This window comes from Oncorhynchus gorbuscha, linkage group LG19, assembly GCF_021184085.1.
Source record: "Oncorhynchus gorbuscha isolate QuinsamMale2020 ecotype Even-year linkage group LG19, OgorEven_v1.0, whole genome shotgun sequence".
In the NCBI taxonomy this organism is placed as follows: Eukaryota; Metazoa; Chordata; class Actinopteri; order Salmoniformes; family Salmonidae; genus Oncorhynchus; species Oncorhynchus gorbuscha.
The window spans coordinates 28,444,370-28,461,953 of NC_060191.1; the positions used below are offsets into that span (position 1 = coordinate 28,444,370).

Sequence of the window (17,584 nt, forward strand, 5' to 3'; positions counted from 1 at the left end):
CGCACAATCCCTCCATCAGACTGTCCGCAATAGGCTGAGAGTGGCTGGACAGGCTTGTAGGCCTGTTGTAGTAAGGCAGGTCCTCACCAGTCATCAGCAGAAACAACGTCGCCTATGGGCACAAACCCACCGTCGCTGGACCAGACAGGACTGGCAAAATGTGCTCTTCACTGACAAGTTGCGGCTTTCTCACCAGGGGTGATGGTCGGATTTGCGTTTATCGTCGAAGGAATGAACGTTACACCGAGGCCTGTACTCTGGAGCGGGATCGATTTGGAGGTGGAGGGTCCGTCATCTGCTGCGGTGTGTCACAACATCACCGGACTGAACTTGTTGTCATTGCAGGCAATCTCAATGCCGTGCGTTACAGGGTTGACATCCTCCTCCCTCATGTGGTACCCCTTCCTGCAGGCTTGTTGTGACATGACAATGCCACCAGCCATACTGCTCGTTCTGTGCGTGATTTCCTGCAAGACAAGAATGTCAGTGTTCTGCCATGGCCAGCAAAGAGCCCGGATCTCAATCCCATTGAGCACATCTGGGACCTGTTGGATCGGAGGGTGAGTGCCAGGGCCATTCCCCCCCAGAAATGTCTGGGAACTTGCAGGTGCCTTGGTTGAAGAGTGGGGTAACATCTCACAGCAAGAACTGGTAAGTCTGGTGCTTTCGATTTTGACCCCCCTTTGTTCAGAGACACATTATTCAATGTCTGTTAGTCACATGTCAGTGGAACTTGTTCAGTTTATGTCTCAGTTGTTGAATCTTGTTATGTTCATGCAAATATTTACACATGTAATGTTTGCGGAAAATAAACGCAGATGACAGTGAGAGGACGTTTCTTTTTTTGCTAAGTTTAGTACACTCTGATAGTACACTCCTGGCGTACGTAGGGTAGAGTGTCTGTCAGCTACAATTGGTCGATAAGGGGTGGGAGAAAGATGACATTAGAAGTAGCCATCTACTTTGTAAACCCATACTGCACTTAACCGCAAGACAACCCTGTCATCTCCAAAGATTGTTATTTAATATAGCCCATATGAATGTTTTATCATAAAAGCCTTGCTTTGTGTTGCTTTCAACTTTTGATGACCGTGTACATTGTTGCACAAAAAGAGGAGCCAAGGTCAAGACAACTGTGTAATGGGCTAAATGGAAAACAAAAGTCTCTGGCCTTCCACAAAGGGCCCAAAATGATACTATGAAGTTGCACTCAAAGTGTTTTTGATGAGTTTGGACAAAGTGGTAATGTTAATGCCTGGGAGTCAGCCAACCTTTGCGCATAAGACTTTCAAACGCAGCCAAGCAGGTGGAAGGAGTAGAATGAAAACAGACATGACTTAATCATATAAATAATTGTGCATAGCAGGATTCCCATAAGAACCATATGTTTCCCTCCGTCGGGAAATATAGTAAGTCAAGCATCACAGTGTTAAAAAAGAAGAAGAAGAAGAAGAATTCAGCAATATTAAAAGTCAGTCGCCTCCAGAGTCTGGAGGTGAATCAAATCTCATTTGGCTCAGCATTCCTTTAATATTGTCTTGAATCATTTAGAGAAATCCCTTTTTGGTCTCGTCCCTTTTTGGTCTCGTCCCTTTTTGGAAATCCCTTTTTGGCTTTCCAGTCCTCCCTCTCAGGCTTTTCCCAGACGTGGCGTAAGGAGGGGAGTATGGTCGATTGCATAACGTCAGGCGAGACCTGATTGTCCCTGGCCTTAACACAAAATTCAATCATTCTCAGCATTCTCCTATCCCACTTCGGCCCATTAAAGAGCAGTGGGAGCTAGGATTTCCCCTCATATGTTTTCAATTGAAATTAGGATCACAATGTATGCTGTACGCATAATCAAAGGGAGCCAATAGAGGGAAACAGACAGTGTGAGATTTGGGTCAAGAGCGGGCGACTGAATGAGAGAATTGGTTCGAGAGACAATAGGAGAGAGAGAGAGAGAGAGAGAGAGAGAGAGAGAGAGAGAGAGAGAGAGAGAGAGAGAGAGAGAGAGAGAGAGAGATTGCCACTGCTACACCAATGACGAGAGAGATGGCCACTGCTACTCCAATGACGAGAGAGATGGCCACTGCTACTCCAATGACGAGAGAGATGGCCACTGCTACTCCAATGATGGGAGAGATGGCCACTGCTACTGCAATGACGGGAGAGATGGCCACTGCTACTCCAATGACGAGAGAGATGACCACTGCTACTCCAATGACGAGAGAGATGGCCACTGCTACTCCAATGATGAGAGAGATGGCCATTGCTACTCCAATGACTAGAGGAATGGCCACTGCTACTCCAATGACGAGAAAGATGGCCATTGCTACTCCAATGACTAGAGAGATGGCCACTGCTACTCCAATGACGAGAGAGATGGCCACTGCTACTCCAATGACGCGAGAGATAGCCACTGCTACGCCAATGACGAGAGAGATGGCCACTGCTACTCCAATGACGAGAGAGATGGACACTGCTACTCTAATGACGAGAGAGATGGCCACTGCTACTCCAATGACGAGAGAGATGGCCACTGCTACTCCAATGACGAGAGAGATGGCCACTGCTACTCCAATGACGAGAGAGATGGCCACTGCTACTCCAATGACGAGAGAGATGGCCACTGCTACTCCAATGACGAGAGAGATGGCCACTGCTACTCCAATGACGAGAGAGATAGCCACTGCTACTGCAATGACGAGAGAGATGGCCACTGCTACTCCAATGACGAGAGAGATGGCCACTGCTACTCCAATGACGAGAGAGATGGCCCTTGCTACTCCAATGACGGGAGAGATGGCCACTGCTACTGCAATGACGAGAGATATGGCCACTGCTACTCCAATGACGAGAGAGATGGCCACTGCTACTCCAATGACGGTTACACCAAAGCACCCACCTTCAAGTAGGTCAGGCAGTCCACCTGCATTACAGTTTGTACATTCAAAGAAGGAATAGCATTCCTAGAAGCAATGGCATTCACAGAAAAAGCATCCTAATTTGCCAGGGCTCTCTCTCGACAAATAGTGGATAAATAAAATGAATCACTTCATATATTACTTAGCACCTAAAGTCATCTAACCTCTGCTATTGATGGGCCCCTGCACACTTAAACCACTAAAGCCACAAAGAGACATAAGAGCATATGTATGGTAGGAGACAACAGGAGATGATGAACCCAGATGTCCATTGGGGATCCTTGGGGGCCGCTGGGGTCTGAATCAGGCAATGACTTGGTTCCTCAGTGCTCTCTATCTTTAGGGCCTGTAGAGGAAAAAAGCACACACCTGCACCCGCTCTCACTCTCACTAAGTTACTGTGAGTGGGTGGGATTCGGAAAATGATCGAGACGTGACTCTAGCGGCATGGGGCAATACCCAAGAGACATGCACAACTCCTACGGTACTTTGAGCAATTTCAAGATGCATTCAAAAAGCAGAAGGAAGGGCAAATAGAAAATGAGTCATGTAGAAAAGAACAGAAGTATGGTCTCCGGAAATATATATATATATATATCTCCAGAAATTAGGATCAGAATAGATAGACAATTATCCTTCATCATTATCAATGTGATATAGTGAAATTTATACAATTATCTTGAATATGGCTTATTATGAAAGGGCTATTTTCATGGTACAGTTGAAGTCAGAAGTTTTCATACACTTAGGTTGGAGTCATTAAAACTCCACAAATGTCTTGTTAACAAACGATAGTTTTGGCAAGTCGGTTAGGACAACTTATTTAAAAAAAAAGTTGTATTCATAGCTATATAGTTTCCCATTAGATCTTGCTGGCAGATTGAAGGCGTATGTGATATCCATAGGTCTGAGCTGTAATTCCAGGATGTGGACCCCTGCTCTGTTCAGGTCTCGCATCTCACTCTCAGTTTGTGTTACCATTACCTTAGCCTGACATCTACTGGTCAAAGTATCTACAGTTGAAGTCGGAAGTTTACATACACTTAGGTTGGAGTCAATTAAAACTCGTTTTTCAACCACTCCACAAATTTCTTGATAACAAGCTAAAGTTTTGTCAAGTTGGTTAGGACATCTACTTTGTGCACGACACAAGTCATTTTTCCAACAATTGTTTCCAAACAAATTGTTTCACTTATAACTCACTGTATCACAATTCCAGTTGGTCAGAAGTTTATATACACTAAGTTGACTGTGCCTTTAAACAGCTTGGAAAATTCCAGAAAATGATATCATGGCTTTAGAAGCTTCTGATAGGCTAATTGACATCATTTGAGTCAATTGGAGGTGTACCTGTGGATGTATTTCAAGGCCTACCTTCAAACTCAGTGCCTCTTTGCTTGACATCATGGAAGAAAAAAAAAATCAGCCAAGACCTCAGAAAAAAAACTGTGGACCTCCACAAGTCTTTCATCCTTGGGAGCAATTTCCAAACGCCTGAAAGTACCATGTTCATCTGTACAAACAATAGTACTCAAGTATAAACACCATGGGACCACGCAGCTGTCATATCGCTCAGGAGGGAGATGCATTCTGTATCCTAGAGATTAATGTAATTTTATGTGAAAAGTGCAAATCAATCCCAGAACAACAGCAAAGGACCTTGTGAAGAAGCTGGAGGAAACAGGTACAAAAGTATCTATATCCAGAGTTAAACAAGTCCTATATCAACATAACCTGAAAGGCCGCTCAGCAAGGAAGAAGTCACTGCTCCAAAACCGCCATCAAAAAGCCAGACTACGGTTTGCAAGTGCACATGGGGACAAAGATCATACTTTTTGGAGAAATGTCCTCTGGTCTGATGAAACAAAAATAGAACTGTTTGGCCATAATGACCATTGTTATGCTTGGAGGAAAAAGGGGGAGGCTTGCAAGTCGAAGAACACAATCCCAACCGTGAAGCAAGGGGGTGACAGCATCATGTTGTGGGGGTGCTTTGCTGCAGGAGGGACTGGTGCATTTCACAAAATAGATGGCATCATGAAGTAGGAAAATTACATGGATATATTAAAGCAACATCTCAAGACATCAGTCAAGAAGTCAAAGCTTTGTTGCAAATGGGTCAAGGTATTGGAGTGGCCATCACAAAATCCTGACCTCAATCCTATAGAAAATTTGTGGGCAGAACTGAAAAGGCGTGTGCGAGCAAGAAGGCCTACAAACCTGTGTCCGTTACACCAGCTCTGTCAGGAGGAATGGGCCAAAATTCTCCCAACTTATTGTGGGAAGCTTGTGGAAGGCAACCCAAAACGTTTGACCCAAGTTAAACAATTTAAAGGTAATGCTACCAAATACTAATACTAATATGATGAAAGAAATCAAATCTGAAATAAATCATTCTCTCTACTATTAATATGACATTTCACATTCTTAAAATAAAGTTCCTAACTAATAAAGATCCTAACTGACCTAAGACAGGGAATTTTTACTAGGATTAGATGTCAGGAATTGTGAAAACTGAGTTTAAATGTTTTTGGCTAAGGTGTAAACTTTCCGACTTCAACTGTAAGTATGATTAGGATTACAGTGATACTTTATATCCATCCTGGTGATAAATAAACCACAGAAAGTTGATAATGAGGTCTGCAATTAGTACAGAAATACAAAACATGTACATAAGCATACATTTTAATTGACATGAGCCATACATAATTACAGTACATTACATTATAACTGCAGTAAGGTCGTATACAAATATTGTAACACAAACGTTGGTTTTGAAAAACTCCCATAAATTATAGACTGGTAAAGAATAAACATAAATTATCTTTTTGTTGACATTTGCAGAACTAGAAATTCAAAAATTAAGACACTGTTTTGTCCCAGTAACATATTCCAATCATCACTATTATATCACTATACTTAATTACCCTTCAAGCAAAAAAAAGGCATTCATCTTCTTTAAAGAAGATTTGTAAAAATCTTAGCAATAAAATTTGATAATCTTTGTGGCCTTTGTAACAATAAATGTCTAGTCTGAGACATCAATACACTGGCCTCCCATGGTGTTTACCTCAATATAGGCAAACTGAGTCGTATTCATTAGGGCACACTGTATAGATTTCGTATCTTAATTTGAGCCAGTTTGCTACAGCAGGAAAATAATCCTGCAACAACAGGCAATTTGGATTATAATTCATGGGCATTTTTGTAGGGGATGATATTTTTTTCGCAAGGGAAAATTAAGTCTGAAATGTCAAAGTGGAAATTGCAAACTTCAGAAGCCTTTTAAACCTTTTAAACCTTTTAAGTTCCTGCATTGCAGGAAAAATCTATCTTGCAACAGGGTGATCAAATTAAGGCCCTACATCTGAGGCAAAACGTTTTGAAACATAATTCAACAGTAAAATAAACACAAGCGATTTGGTACCATTTAGTTCCTAATCTGAGGATGTGCTTCAAAGAGATCCTTCCGCAACCATAGGAAGATATTTCATTGCTTACGCAACAGACGAGAAATCAGTTTAAAGAGGCAAACTCACATGATGAAAGATATATTTCCAGTGTCAACCATTTTTGTTTTCTACAGTGAGTTTCAACAGTAAGCCACGTATTGATCCCTATTTTGTGCACTTGGTGTTACAAGGGTCCCCTGATTTGAAGAGTCCATAGACACTGACCAAGGGAAACATGGACAGGGCACCCAGCATGGAGCCAAGCTGCACTACTGCTCCACACCAGACGAGGGCGCTGTGACCCTCATCCCGAAGGATCACCCCAATGATCACCTTCACATAGGAGAGGGTCAGGACAAACAACACCCAGGCTATGACCTACAACAGAGAGTAGATAGACATTACAAACAAAACAGAAATTAGAATTGTGTTTACATTCACAGTACATTAGAGGATCATCATTTAAACATTTTTAAAAATCACCTTTATTTAACCAGATAGGCCAGTTGAGAACAAGTTCTCATTTACAACTGCGACCTGGCCGTTGTAACTGCATATTGAACAACATGGACATGAGTTTGAATGTTTACTGTCGTTTAGGAAGCCTTTGTTTGACCTCAAACATCCCATTTTCACTCAGAAACACGTCGTTTTCAATGGCCCAATGAAATCAAATTGAAGTCATGTTGTGTTCAGATCATATCAGCAATCTTGCAACGTAACACATGTATTTTCTCTATTCCATGACGTAATAACAGAAAGAGCCTTACTATGAGTGCGGTGCCTGAGACGCTGTGGACCAGTAGAGGACAGGGGCTCAGTGCAGCCATAGCCATGATGTAAGTACCAAACCCTGTCCCAACTATTGTCAGAAGCCCAATCAGCACCAACGACCTAAAAAAGAACAAGGAAGAGCTACACGGTCAGTTGAGGAAGTGGGTTGGAAGTGGGTTGTGGAAATTATCCGCTGAAGTATTGCATGTTTTAGGATGAGACAGTGCAATGTTATTTAATACTGTTTATTCTGTATTTTCTTATAGAAATCAACTTGATTCAGTGACTGCCAGTCATTCTATTCCAGCCATTACAATGAATCCTCCCCATGTCTACCTTCAACAGCCTTCACTGGTGACTGCATAACTCTGACATTCTGTGTTCAGCAAATTATTCATCAGTCAGTTATGCTAATCCAATGTCGGGCTTACCTTAAGGGCAGGAACATGGCAATGAAGCAGGCCACGGGGTTGGCCACGGCTGCCATGGTGGCCGCCAGATGGTAGGCCTGGTTCCCGTAGGGCAGACAGGAGTAAGACTGCACTGAGGGCAGCACTGCATTGGTCAGGGCATTGACCCAAGCCAGAACCACAAAGATGAACGCCAGCTCCGGCCCACTGTAGAAGCCCGTCCCGAAGGAGCTCCGCCGGGCTCTCCGGTGGCTATCCGGAGAACTGATCATGGCCTTCTCCTCTTGAGGTCTGTGAGGCAGGGACAGGGCTTGGTCGCTCTTCTCCTCTGCCAGGCCTCCATTGACGTATAGCTCGCACTTCCTCTCCCTGGCCACGGCCGGGTGGTGGTTGAGCAGGAGGAAGGCGGCCAGACACACCACCATCATGGCACTGAGGAAGAGGAAGAAGACCTGGGCCGAGAAGTTAGCGGGCTGGTATTGAGCCTGGAGCTCTCCACTGGCCCCTACAGTGGCATTAACCCCTAAGGTCCCATTGGCTAGGCTAGCCACTGTAGCATTCCGACAGTGAACCACCCCCACCCCCTGCACCAGAGCCACTACGGCAGGCACCAAGCCACTAACGCCCTCCCCTACAAAGTACGTAGTGAGGTACTGGGGACCGAGGCGCATCATGAAGGGCAGGAAGGTGACCGAGGAGGTGCAGTCCACCACAGAGATTAGGAAACAGAGCACTAGAAGGGGAACACTATGCGTAGCGCCCGCTAAGGGCACCGTGTGCTTCCAGAAGAAGGCCAGGAGGAAGGTGGCGACCACGCCCAGGCCCACTATGGAGTAGATGACGGGTCGCTCGTCCAGTTTGCCCGGGCGGAAGCGGTGCATGAGGGTGACGAAAAGGGGCCCCGCATTGGCCATCTGGATGAGCACAGTGAGGTAAGAGGGCAGGTACCAACCCTCTGGGATTTCTGGCACGATGAGGGGCAGCTCCACCCACATCCCGTTGATGGCCACCCAGGAGCCCATGCCAAAAAGGCATGCCAGCACATGGGTTAGGAGAGTCATGGTGAAGGGCAGGGGCACAGCCAGTAAACAACTTGCATAAAGGACCTGAAACACATGAACAATGCACATTATTAAAAAGCAACAACATACATTGCCATAATACTGATCATGTACTGATATATTATTATTATTTTTATTTTTTATTTTTTTTAGGGTGTAGATCAGCTTTAATATTGCAGATACATTGTAGCTTCCATCAATGTAATTGTCTGCATCACTTCCAATCCCACATTTTTTTTGTGCATATATATATATACATACACACACATACACATATAAATATATACATATATACATACTGTATCTTTATTTCCTTTACTACCCTCCAACCCTACCAGCCCTCCCCCATTTGGAGCAAACTAGTGAACAACATGAAGTGAAATTTGTTGGGGTGTTGAAAGGCATAATTACCAGCACACTATTCCTTGTACCAGAACACAGAACTAAATCAATGTGCTGCTAAAATCCCTATTCTCAGCTCTGCAACACCAGCGCAATGACAACATTATATGAACACATTTCCATAGTTTTCTTGGTTCTCCTCAAGGTTAACCTACATGTAAATGTTGGTGGGGTCACACATGTTGTCATTGGTTACAAAAGCTAGCCTGTCTGCTAAACAGTATGTGACCATAAGACTCAGACTCAGCAGCCTTCCCTCCCCCGTCCTCCCTGAATGTTGAGTCTGACACAGAGTACCTGACCTTTCACACACAAACCCACTGGTCTCAGAACAGTCCATACAGACAGGCTGAACCTACACATCATCCTTTTCTGTGGAAGTACACCATGGTAAGAGGGTGTTACGGTGACTTCTGCGGATTCATAGTGCCATGTAATTCAACGTCTGTAACTGAATAGTTGATGAGTCACCTCACTCAGTGTATGGAGAGAAACACTGTTTTTATTTACATACATACCGATACACACACACACACACACATAAACTTAGAGTTTACAGAACTACTGTATGCTCACAGGAACTCAACCCTAGTTCCTCTCGTCCTGGTTCTTCTTCAGCTTGAATCCATCCTACACGGAAGAGATCATCATTCCACAAGCCTCTTTTAAGTCCATCTGTTCCACCCTGTAGCTGAGACATTTTGATAAATAGGCAACATGGGATGTGAGTGATGAGGAAATAGTCAAAGCAATAATACCACTGGTTAGACTATTTCCACAACCCATGTTGCCTAATTAACAAACTGGCTCAGCTTCAGTGTGGAGCAGATGGACTTACAGAGGCTTGTGGAATTACTTTCCAATCATGATCTTACCTTGTGATGGAGTGGGACTGCCTATTATATCTCCTTCTCTCTTGGGTAACTTCTCACTCCGTTGTGATCAGAGCATTATTTTATTACATCAGCCAGCATGTGTGCCCATTCAGTTCATATTCCCTCCCCCCGTCTTTATCTCTCTTACACACGCTCTCACATAGACGAACACACACACACACACACACACACACACACACACACACACACACACTCACGTGACTTCTGTGTCTCCCATTCAACTGACAGAACAGGCAGTGCGCAGGCTCCTCATCTCTATGACACTCTAATCCCCCGCGTTTGAAAGGAGTCTCTTTCGAAAATGATTTATCCATGTGCCCTGTCGCTCTGCCTCCCTGCAGCCCCAAGAGCACTAGAGAGGGGGGGTCAATTACTGTACCCTCCCCCTCGCCTCCACCCCTAGGAAATATGACCTTGGCTCTGCCCCCACTGAACAGAAAATGTTGGCTGTAGCTTGAGAGAAAGAGAGAGAGAGAGAGAGAGAGAGAGAGAGAGAGAGAGGGGGGGCGAGAGAGCGAGAGAGGCAGCTGCCTGGTACACTACTACACACTAGTCATAAGAAGCTGTGTATTTATAATTGATTGTTGGAGGGCTGTTCTGACTACTCCAGATTGGTTTTAGGAGAATGTTACAGTGACCTAAAGGGGTGATAATGAAACAGGTTGTTACTTTGCCCCTGAGTAACCTACTCAAAGGAAACGCAGTATATGCTACTTTGACCACTTTGTGTATCTGTAATGTCGATGACCTTACTGTAATACAACACACCCAAAACACATGAAAAGGCAGGATTTACTTGTTTGCTCAATCTTCTTCCTGTCCCATGTTCTCTCCAACAGCCTCGAGTCCTTAGAGAGTCATTAAACGTGTCTACCCCATAGAGGTTGATCCGTTGTGTTTATCTCTATGTTCTACCCTCTAGTGTGGTGCCTATATAATGTTGTCACAATCATATTGTGCTGTTGATCTTTTTCTAATTGTTCATTTGACATAACACAATTTTGTCTGGGGTTCAATCCGAAACAGTATTATAGCGAGATTGACATTCAAAGGTCATTTCCAATTGAGCTGGCATCTGCCGCGTTTATCTGGAACGTTGTCGACAACTCTTTGTTTGGAGTACACCGTGCCTCAAACCGTTTCTGACAGTGGAATTCAAGTCAGCTAACATTTGCTTTCGTTTGCTTTGGTTTAACGTTTGTCTCCTGATTCAGATGAATGTCGGGCTGTGGAAATTGGACCCAACACTGCATTATCTAGCTGGAGCATATGAACCAGTCTAATGAGAAAAAAAGGATTATTACCTAATTGTTCTTCCATTGTCCCCTAACAGAAATAGCAGGTATTTCCTCAATCTCTTACAACTTGTTTTTTTGTGTGTGTTTTTTTGTGTGCCAAAAACCAGATGTGTGCAGCCTATAGTGAACATGTGTTACTTCACAGTGAAGAAATGCCTGTGAAGTGCACTTTTGGCAAAATACAAACAATTATAAAAATCACACATCAGTGTAGCAAACTTGTTTTATGAAACAAGTAATTAAACTAAGTCATTTTTTGTTTAACCATTCACAATAAATCTTCAGTAGAAATCAACAAAAATCTTACGCAGCCATATGGTACTACTAAAACGCTATTGAATATACGTCACATCGCCAGTAGACCAGTAGAAAAGATGCTAAAAGCATCTGATTTCGTTTTTCTTCCTTCACCTCACATTGGAAGTAGCCCAGACAGTTATACAAGAGAAGGACAAAGTGATATGAAGACGGATGAGAAAGTACATTCATCTGCATTTTACATGACCATTGCAATGGCAATGGCAATTGTATTTCAACTACCCCATGTAATTCCAAGGAAAAGCGATAACATCATCCATACTGTATTTCCCCCATTTCAATTCGTTTGGTATTGTATAGCTGTAGCCAATCCCCAGCCATAATCACGGTGACAGAGAGACCATTCGTCTTTTCCTTCCTTGTGCGACACTTGGTAAAGTTTCCGTATGTTGTTGACTGTAAAAATAAGTCATGGAAATAAGTGCAGTCAAGTTTGTTTCACACAGGCTACTCGCTAGAAGAAGGAAAACCAAAGAACACCAAACTTCATATTGGATGTACTGCACTGTACCACTAATTGCTAGAAAAGGGGGTATACAACTTAATTCATGTGAATTGGCATTTAAATCCTATGAGGTAGGTCGTCTTAGGTAAGATGGGGTTAGTTTGGGACACCTGCAAATACATACAGTGCAGCGCGGTAAAGTAAGAAACATAGAAAGGTCCTCAATTATCTTTGAAGAGACCCGATTAACTTGTTGCAGCTCTCAATCCAAATTGTTACGTCATTTCTCCTCCAAACACAGTCAAATATGCTTCTGTTAGTCCATCCCAATTACCCTGGGAACTTGATAAATGATAGTAATGCACACCTGAAAAGTAATAGTCATGGGTCAAATCAAATCTAGAGGAAAACAGTACAATAAAAGTGAGGATTTTATAGCTCAATAAGCAACCAGGAAATATACCGCCCCCATTATACCAGTGATCCCTCAACCTCAGATGGCAATGTAGCATGATGGGAGTCAACACCTAACGCAACTATTTTCAAAACACGATATAGTAGTTCTTGACCTACACATTTCCTAACCTGACCGAAACACCTAACAGGAAGCGCCTACCTGACTCTGTAAGCTTCCTCTCAGTCAGACAGAGTTGGATGCAGTTGATGGATGTTGGCTGCCGGTGTTTGACTCCCACAGCGCGATGTGATGGTCCTCTGACAGAGTATGTGTGTGTGTGAAGTCGCCGTGCTGATACACTACGGTCTGGAGCGACCTTGTGCAGGTTGCTGATGTGTCTGTCTGTTAAAATAACAGCGGGATGGTGCTGTGTGTGTATAACTAGTGTATCAGAATGTCACGTGACTCTGGAGGGCTTCGTTGCACTTTGATTCACGGGGATCCAGTCAGGGAGCCAATGTCCTGGGCTACAGAGGCTGGAGAGGGGTAGAGGAGTTGGGTGGCTCTGGAAGTGAGGTAGGGTGGAGTAGCAGGGTTATGCCCTCCCTAATGGTTGGAAAGCTGGGTGTGTAGCACAGCTTAGCCAACCATACGACGGCTTCAGACAGCAGCTTGTGATGTTTGACTTCAGAAGGAGGGGGGCTGCAGGGTAGCTTTTGTTATGCTGTCAAATTAATGGGCCTGGTTAGCCTGGAGCTTGATTAATAGATGGGAGTTGATTTGAGTGCAGAGAACGAGCACCCCTCTACCTTCTATCTCAACCCCCCTCCTCTACTCAATTAAGATATTTATTCTCCTGAACATTTCCTAAAATTATTTTCACCCTGATTTGAGGCTTCTTCATTAAAACTTGAGCATGCTCACAGTAGATGCATTTTACTGAGTGTCTATCATCTGAACCTGCCACCAAAGATAAAACATTTCTAACAATCTTTGAAAGAGGGTTAACACTCACACTACAAAACTTATCACATTTTTGGTGTTGGGAGTTACTGACCCCAAAATCAACATTGTACTTTTTTTTTTTAAAGAATCCTGCACACATCCGTTACCTCTGCACATTTGTTGTCAACATTTATATTTCACAAGTTTTTATTGCAGGGCGTATACTTTTAATTGTTCTCTGCTGATCAAGTTCTGGAGTTACGAAAACATACTGTTTATTATTGAATTATTTAATTTAATTATTTTTTAGCATGTGCTGTGAATTCCCCAAAACAAAAAAAGTGACAAATAAACTAACAACCACGTTTGTTCTCTGAGCCCTCCCCATTCCTCCTACATACCTGGGTGGCAGGGTAGCCTAGTGGTTAGATTGTGTTGGACTAGTAACCAGAAGGTTGCAAGTTCAAATTCCTGAGCTGACAAGGTACAAATCTGTTGTTCTGCCCCTGAACAGGCAGTTAACCTAGGCTGGTATTGAAAATAAGAATTTGTTCTTAACTGACTTGCCTAGTTAAATACATTTTAAAAATACCCTCCCACATGCCCTGCCACCCGCAGGGCTTATACTTCTTGTCTGATAAAGTTCTAGAGTTACAAAAATGCCTTTGTTACTATTTGCTCAGATTTACTATTTGCAATCCAGGCTGGTTTTGTCAGATTCATGTGCCCTATAGCCATGGGATTAAGGTGGATGTCAGGCAGTGTTTGGCTGTGAATCGTGAACCATCCTCAGTAACACAGTTCACTGGTCTCTCATTAAGTTAGCTCTTTCCTGTCTTTGGGAAGGGATCCAAGCTGCAAGGCATTGTTCGGACTGTTCTTTACTTCATTACCAGCACAGTGAGAGTGTTGAGTCTGCCAAGTAGGACGAAAAAACTCACACTCTACTGTGCAGATGAAGGAGCCCATGATTGGCCTGGAGGAATTTGCTCTCATCGCTCTCACCGGGCACGTTCACTGGAACGCTTCAGCTTTACAGATTGAATAGAGCCCTAGATCAAAGTATTTGAGAGAAAGCAACTACTATTTGAACCCAGGCCTGGTGGGCACTCGCGAGCTGGACACAAGTCCAGCCACAGAACACAAGTCCAGCCACAGGGACCATGGTGGTTTCACTTCAGGCCAAGCCGGTCAAGCAGGTCACTCTCATGACCTGAGTTGGTGCTGGCTGTGTGTGTGGAAACACAATCGACCGTTTTCTTCCACTTCTCTCTTTCTGCCGGGTCTTTGTGGCTCCATTTTGCACAATACATATTCGTGTGTTTTGGCTGACATGCATTAATAGGACGTTGGACATGAAGGGTCTGAGTTTGGAGAAAGCCAAGAACAAAGGTTACAGAGTAAGACGCCCACCTGGGTATTATGTTAGATGTTGCTCTTTCTACACTCATATTAGGTACAGGAACAAAAGACATGATCATTTGAGACTAAGGATAGCTTTTTCCTCGATTTTGTGTGTGCATCGTGACCCAGCATCCTTCAGTACCCAGTTCATGCTAGCCGATGCCATCAGGATGTTTTCCTGTCTCTAAATTATTTCACAGAGTACTAACAAAGAGTACACTATGCATACATTTATGAGCCTCCGTGTCACTTCTCTGTAACATTTAAATATGAGAACATGGGCACATTTGAATTAAAAAGGAGGTTTTGAACCCCATGTTTTTAAATGTAGCAATGATGATGTCTCAAGGTCAGAAATAAATGATAGAAAATCAACGCTAAAAAGTAAGTGTGCAATAAAATATGAAACATTATCTCCATTTCATTACAAATGGTTTATTTTACAATGGACTTAAAACATTATTAGTTTCATTCTTCTACAGTGTTCCTAAATTAGATACCAGAACAAGCCCTGGATATAGAAATTGACATGTACCGTACAGAAAGATAGGGGTGCATAGCAGTAGAGGAATCTGGATATTGTGTTTTACAGTACATTGAGATTCTGTATTGCCCAACATTCTCACATTGAAGCGTAAAATGACAATAGAATGAATCGGAAACAAAGGAGTTTGAAATGTTGTTTTCTGTTTTTCTTAATCAGAACTGCATAAGCCCAAACCTTAGTCTACACAATCCACTGCTTTTGTCATGTAAGCTTGTACCTTTCTTGGACCAGTCTCAATAAAAAAATTAAAACCCATACTTAACACATGCCCATACACACACGTGCTAACAGTGGTAACATACACACACTTGCTTACAGTGGTACAATTTACCAGATATACAGTAAACCATAGAGAAGGCAAGCATGATACAAGATTAAGCAGGGACAAGTCCAGATGCCACCTATAGACAAAATATTTGTACGTTGTCCATTTTAGGACATTGTCAGCCTCAAGCCTCACACCTCATCTGTCTGAGCGGGTCACATGATATACAGTTTTCTTTTGGGTTTATAATATTGATATGAATTGTAGCACCGGCACAGTCATGGTGAGCGGCATCAATCCTCTGTCTGACAGTTGTTGTATGCAGAGGTGTAATTGTTTGAGACACACGTGAGGAACGTTTGCTATAGGTGGGACATTTTGCTTTTATGCCTAGGCTCAAAAGGAGGAAAGAGACATAAATGAATGTGTTGCTTTGCCTAAAATAGTCCGAATTAAGACCGAATGGAGGAAAGAAAGCCAAGATCTCATTGAGAACTACACTTTTGTATTTTGGGAGGGCCACACCCCGTGAAACCCTACAGTTGTTCATCAGAAATCAAATAAACTCCCGTCTATTTCTCTAGTCCTAAACACTGAAACGAAGTGAATTAAATCGCAAAAAGTGACACACACATACAGAACCAAACCAAAGAAAAAGTGCATTCCATGAGGAGAAGTTAATGTGTGAAGAACACAACTTGCCCTTCAAATGTCCCGCCATATAAAACCTCCAGTGGCTTCTCAGCGGTGACATAAAAAGTACATCTACAATCTCACAGTAATGTTCCACGTAGACATTCAACCCTTAAACATCAAAAGGCAAAACCAAACCTGAGAAAATAATCTCAACAAAACAATGACCCATGCCCATCTTCATACATGTTTTGACCTTAAAATGTAGCATTTAAAACAATACGTACAGGACGTTAAAAAGAAACCTTTACACTGACAGTGTAGCATCTGTTTAGGTTGAAGTTGTAACTTGAAACAGCAATGTGGCCCCGCCAGCAGTTTTTCCTTAGCCTGGTGCCAGATCTGTTTGTGCTGGCTTGCAAACTCCTATGGACGCTATTGGCGAAAACAGTACAAGCAGATCTGGGACCAGGCTAGTGTTTCCTATTATGTCATGGGAAAATAATTACAACGGTGAAAGATGATGGAACCATTGGCTCTGTAGGCTTTGGCATCATCCTTTGGACGGTCTGTGTCTTGTTACTAAATACAGCGTCTACTAGCACAACTTCACGTACTTGCATTTGAGCGCATTTTACAGACCCACTTACTTCAAAGGAGAAATGCAGTACACACAGTAACATAAGGGAACTAATTATGACGGTCGCTGATGAAACCCTGCCTTCATATGGCTTAGAAAACCATGATCCAGTTGCTAATGCACGCGTTTGTTCTTGCAGAGTATTGAGACAGCTTTAGGACACACCGTTGCTTGATCGCAGCTTGCCCTGACATCATTATAAGGGTGCAGGGGTAAAACAAATGTTGTAGATTGTAAGCTTTGTCGATAGCCGTCATGCAATTCGTATCCATGCAGACTGTTCCAATATCTTTATCCTCGGATACTGTCATATTCGGAAAGCCAGTATCGAAGTTGTTCAGACGATCGAAATGATGACTATGTCAATATAACGACTCAGAGAGGAGAGTAGTGGGTTATGTCCAGGTTTAGGTCAGAGGTCATGTCCAGATCCCTAGCTGACCAATCGAAGGCTCTCCAGAGAGCCTGCAAACACAGTGTCCAATAGTGTATCTGGCCCTTTTTGTATCACTTTCTGAAGGTTGTGAAGTTTGTGACTGAGGCCTTGTCTTGTTGGTCTCTCTGTCTCTCTCTCTCTGTCTCTCTCTCTCTCTCTCTCTCTCTCTCTCTCTCTCTCTCTCTCTCTCTCTCTCTCTCTCTCTCTCTCTCTGGACCCAAAGGCTGTAGTGGAGCTCATCACTGTAGCGTTCACATGATGCGCGTTGTGGACATACCTTCCTCATCATGTGGGCAGTCTTTCAGCTTCCTCTGAAAAATACAAAAGCCATCATTTGTATTTCTTTATTTCA

At 43.1% G+C, this 17,584-nt stretch overlaps 2 protein-coding genes across 4 annotated transcripts in view; both read right to left on the reverse strand.

The window, feature by feature from the left end:
* Positions 1–5,584: 5,584 nt before the first annotated feature.
* LOC124005831 (riboflavin transporter 2) lies at positions 5,585–12,892 on the reverse strand. Of its 3 annotated transcripts, none has more exons than XM_046315432.1 (4): positions 12,582–12,892; positions 7,567–8,651; positions 7,132–7,255; positions 5,585–6,739 (listed from the first exon to the last, which is right to left on the reverse strand). In XM_046315432.1, the coding sequence occupies exons 2-4, from the start codon at positions 8,604–8,606 to the stop codon at positions 6,527–6,529; spliced, it is 1,377 nt and encodes a 458-aa protein (XP_046171388.1). In that variant the 5' UTR covers positions 8,607–8,651; positions 12,582–12,892; the 3' UTR covers positions 5,585–6,526. The 3 variants fall into 3 exon arrangements, with proteins under 3 accessions (XP_046171388.1, XP_046171387.1, XP_046171390.1); XM_046315431.1 differs by lacking the exon at positions 12,582–12,892 and adding an exon at positions 9,884–10,097; XM_046315434.1 differs by lacking the exon at positions 12,582–12,892 and adding an exon at positions 9,585–9,856.
* Positions 12,893–15,136: 2,244 nt separating this feature from the next.
* The window catches only part of macf1b (microtubule actin crosslinking factor 1b), a 53,818-nt gene continuing 51,370 nt past the window's right edge, over positions 15,137–17,584 (reverse strand). The window contains exon 42 of the mRNA XM_046313698.1: positions 15,137–17,543. Within this exon, the coding sequence (XP_046169654.1) occupies positions 17,518–17,543 (26 nt within the window). The 3' untranslated portion in view covers positions 15,137–17,517. The remainder of the gene's footprint in view (positions 17,544–17,584) is intronic.

What these genes read in the sequence shown, in the direction of transcription:
- LOC124005831 (XM_046315432.1), bottom strand. Translation starts at nt 8,606, where the DNA reads ATGACTCTCCTAACCCATGTGCTGGCATGCCTTTTTGGCATGGGCTCC. An exon ending in GCCATGTTCCTGCCCTTAAG is followed by an intron (nt 7,256 to 7,566) that starts GTAAGCCCGACA and finishes GTTCTTTTTTAG; the next exon opens with GTCGTTGGTGCTGATTGGGC. An exon ending in TCTCAGGCACCGCACTCATA is followed by an intron (nt 6,740 to 7,131) that starts GTAAGGCTCTTT and finishes TCTCTGTTGTAG; the next exon opens with GTCATAGCCTGGGTGTTGTT.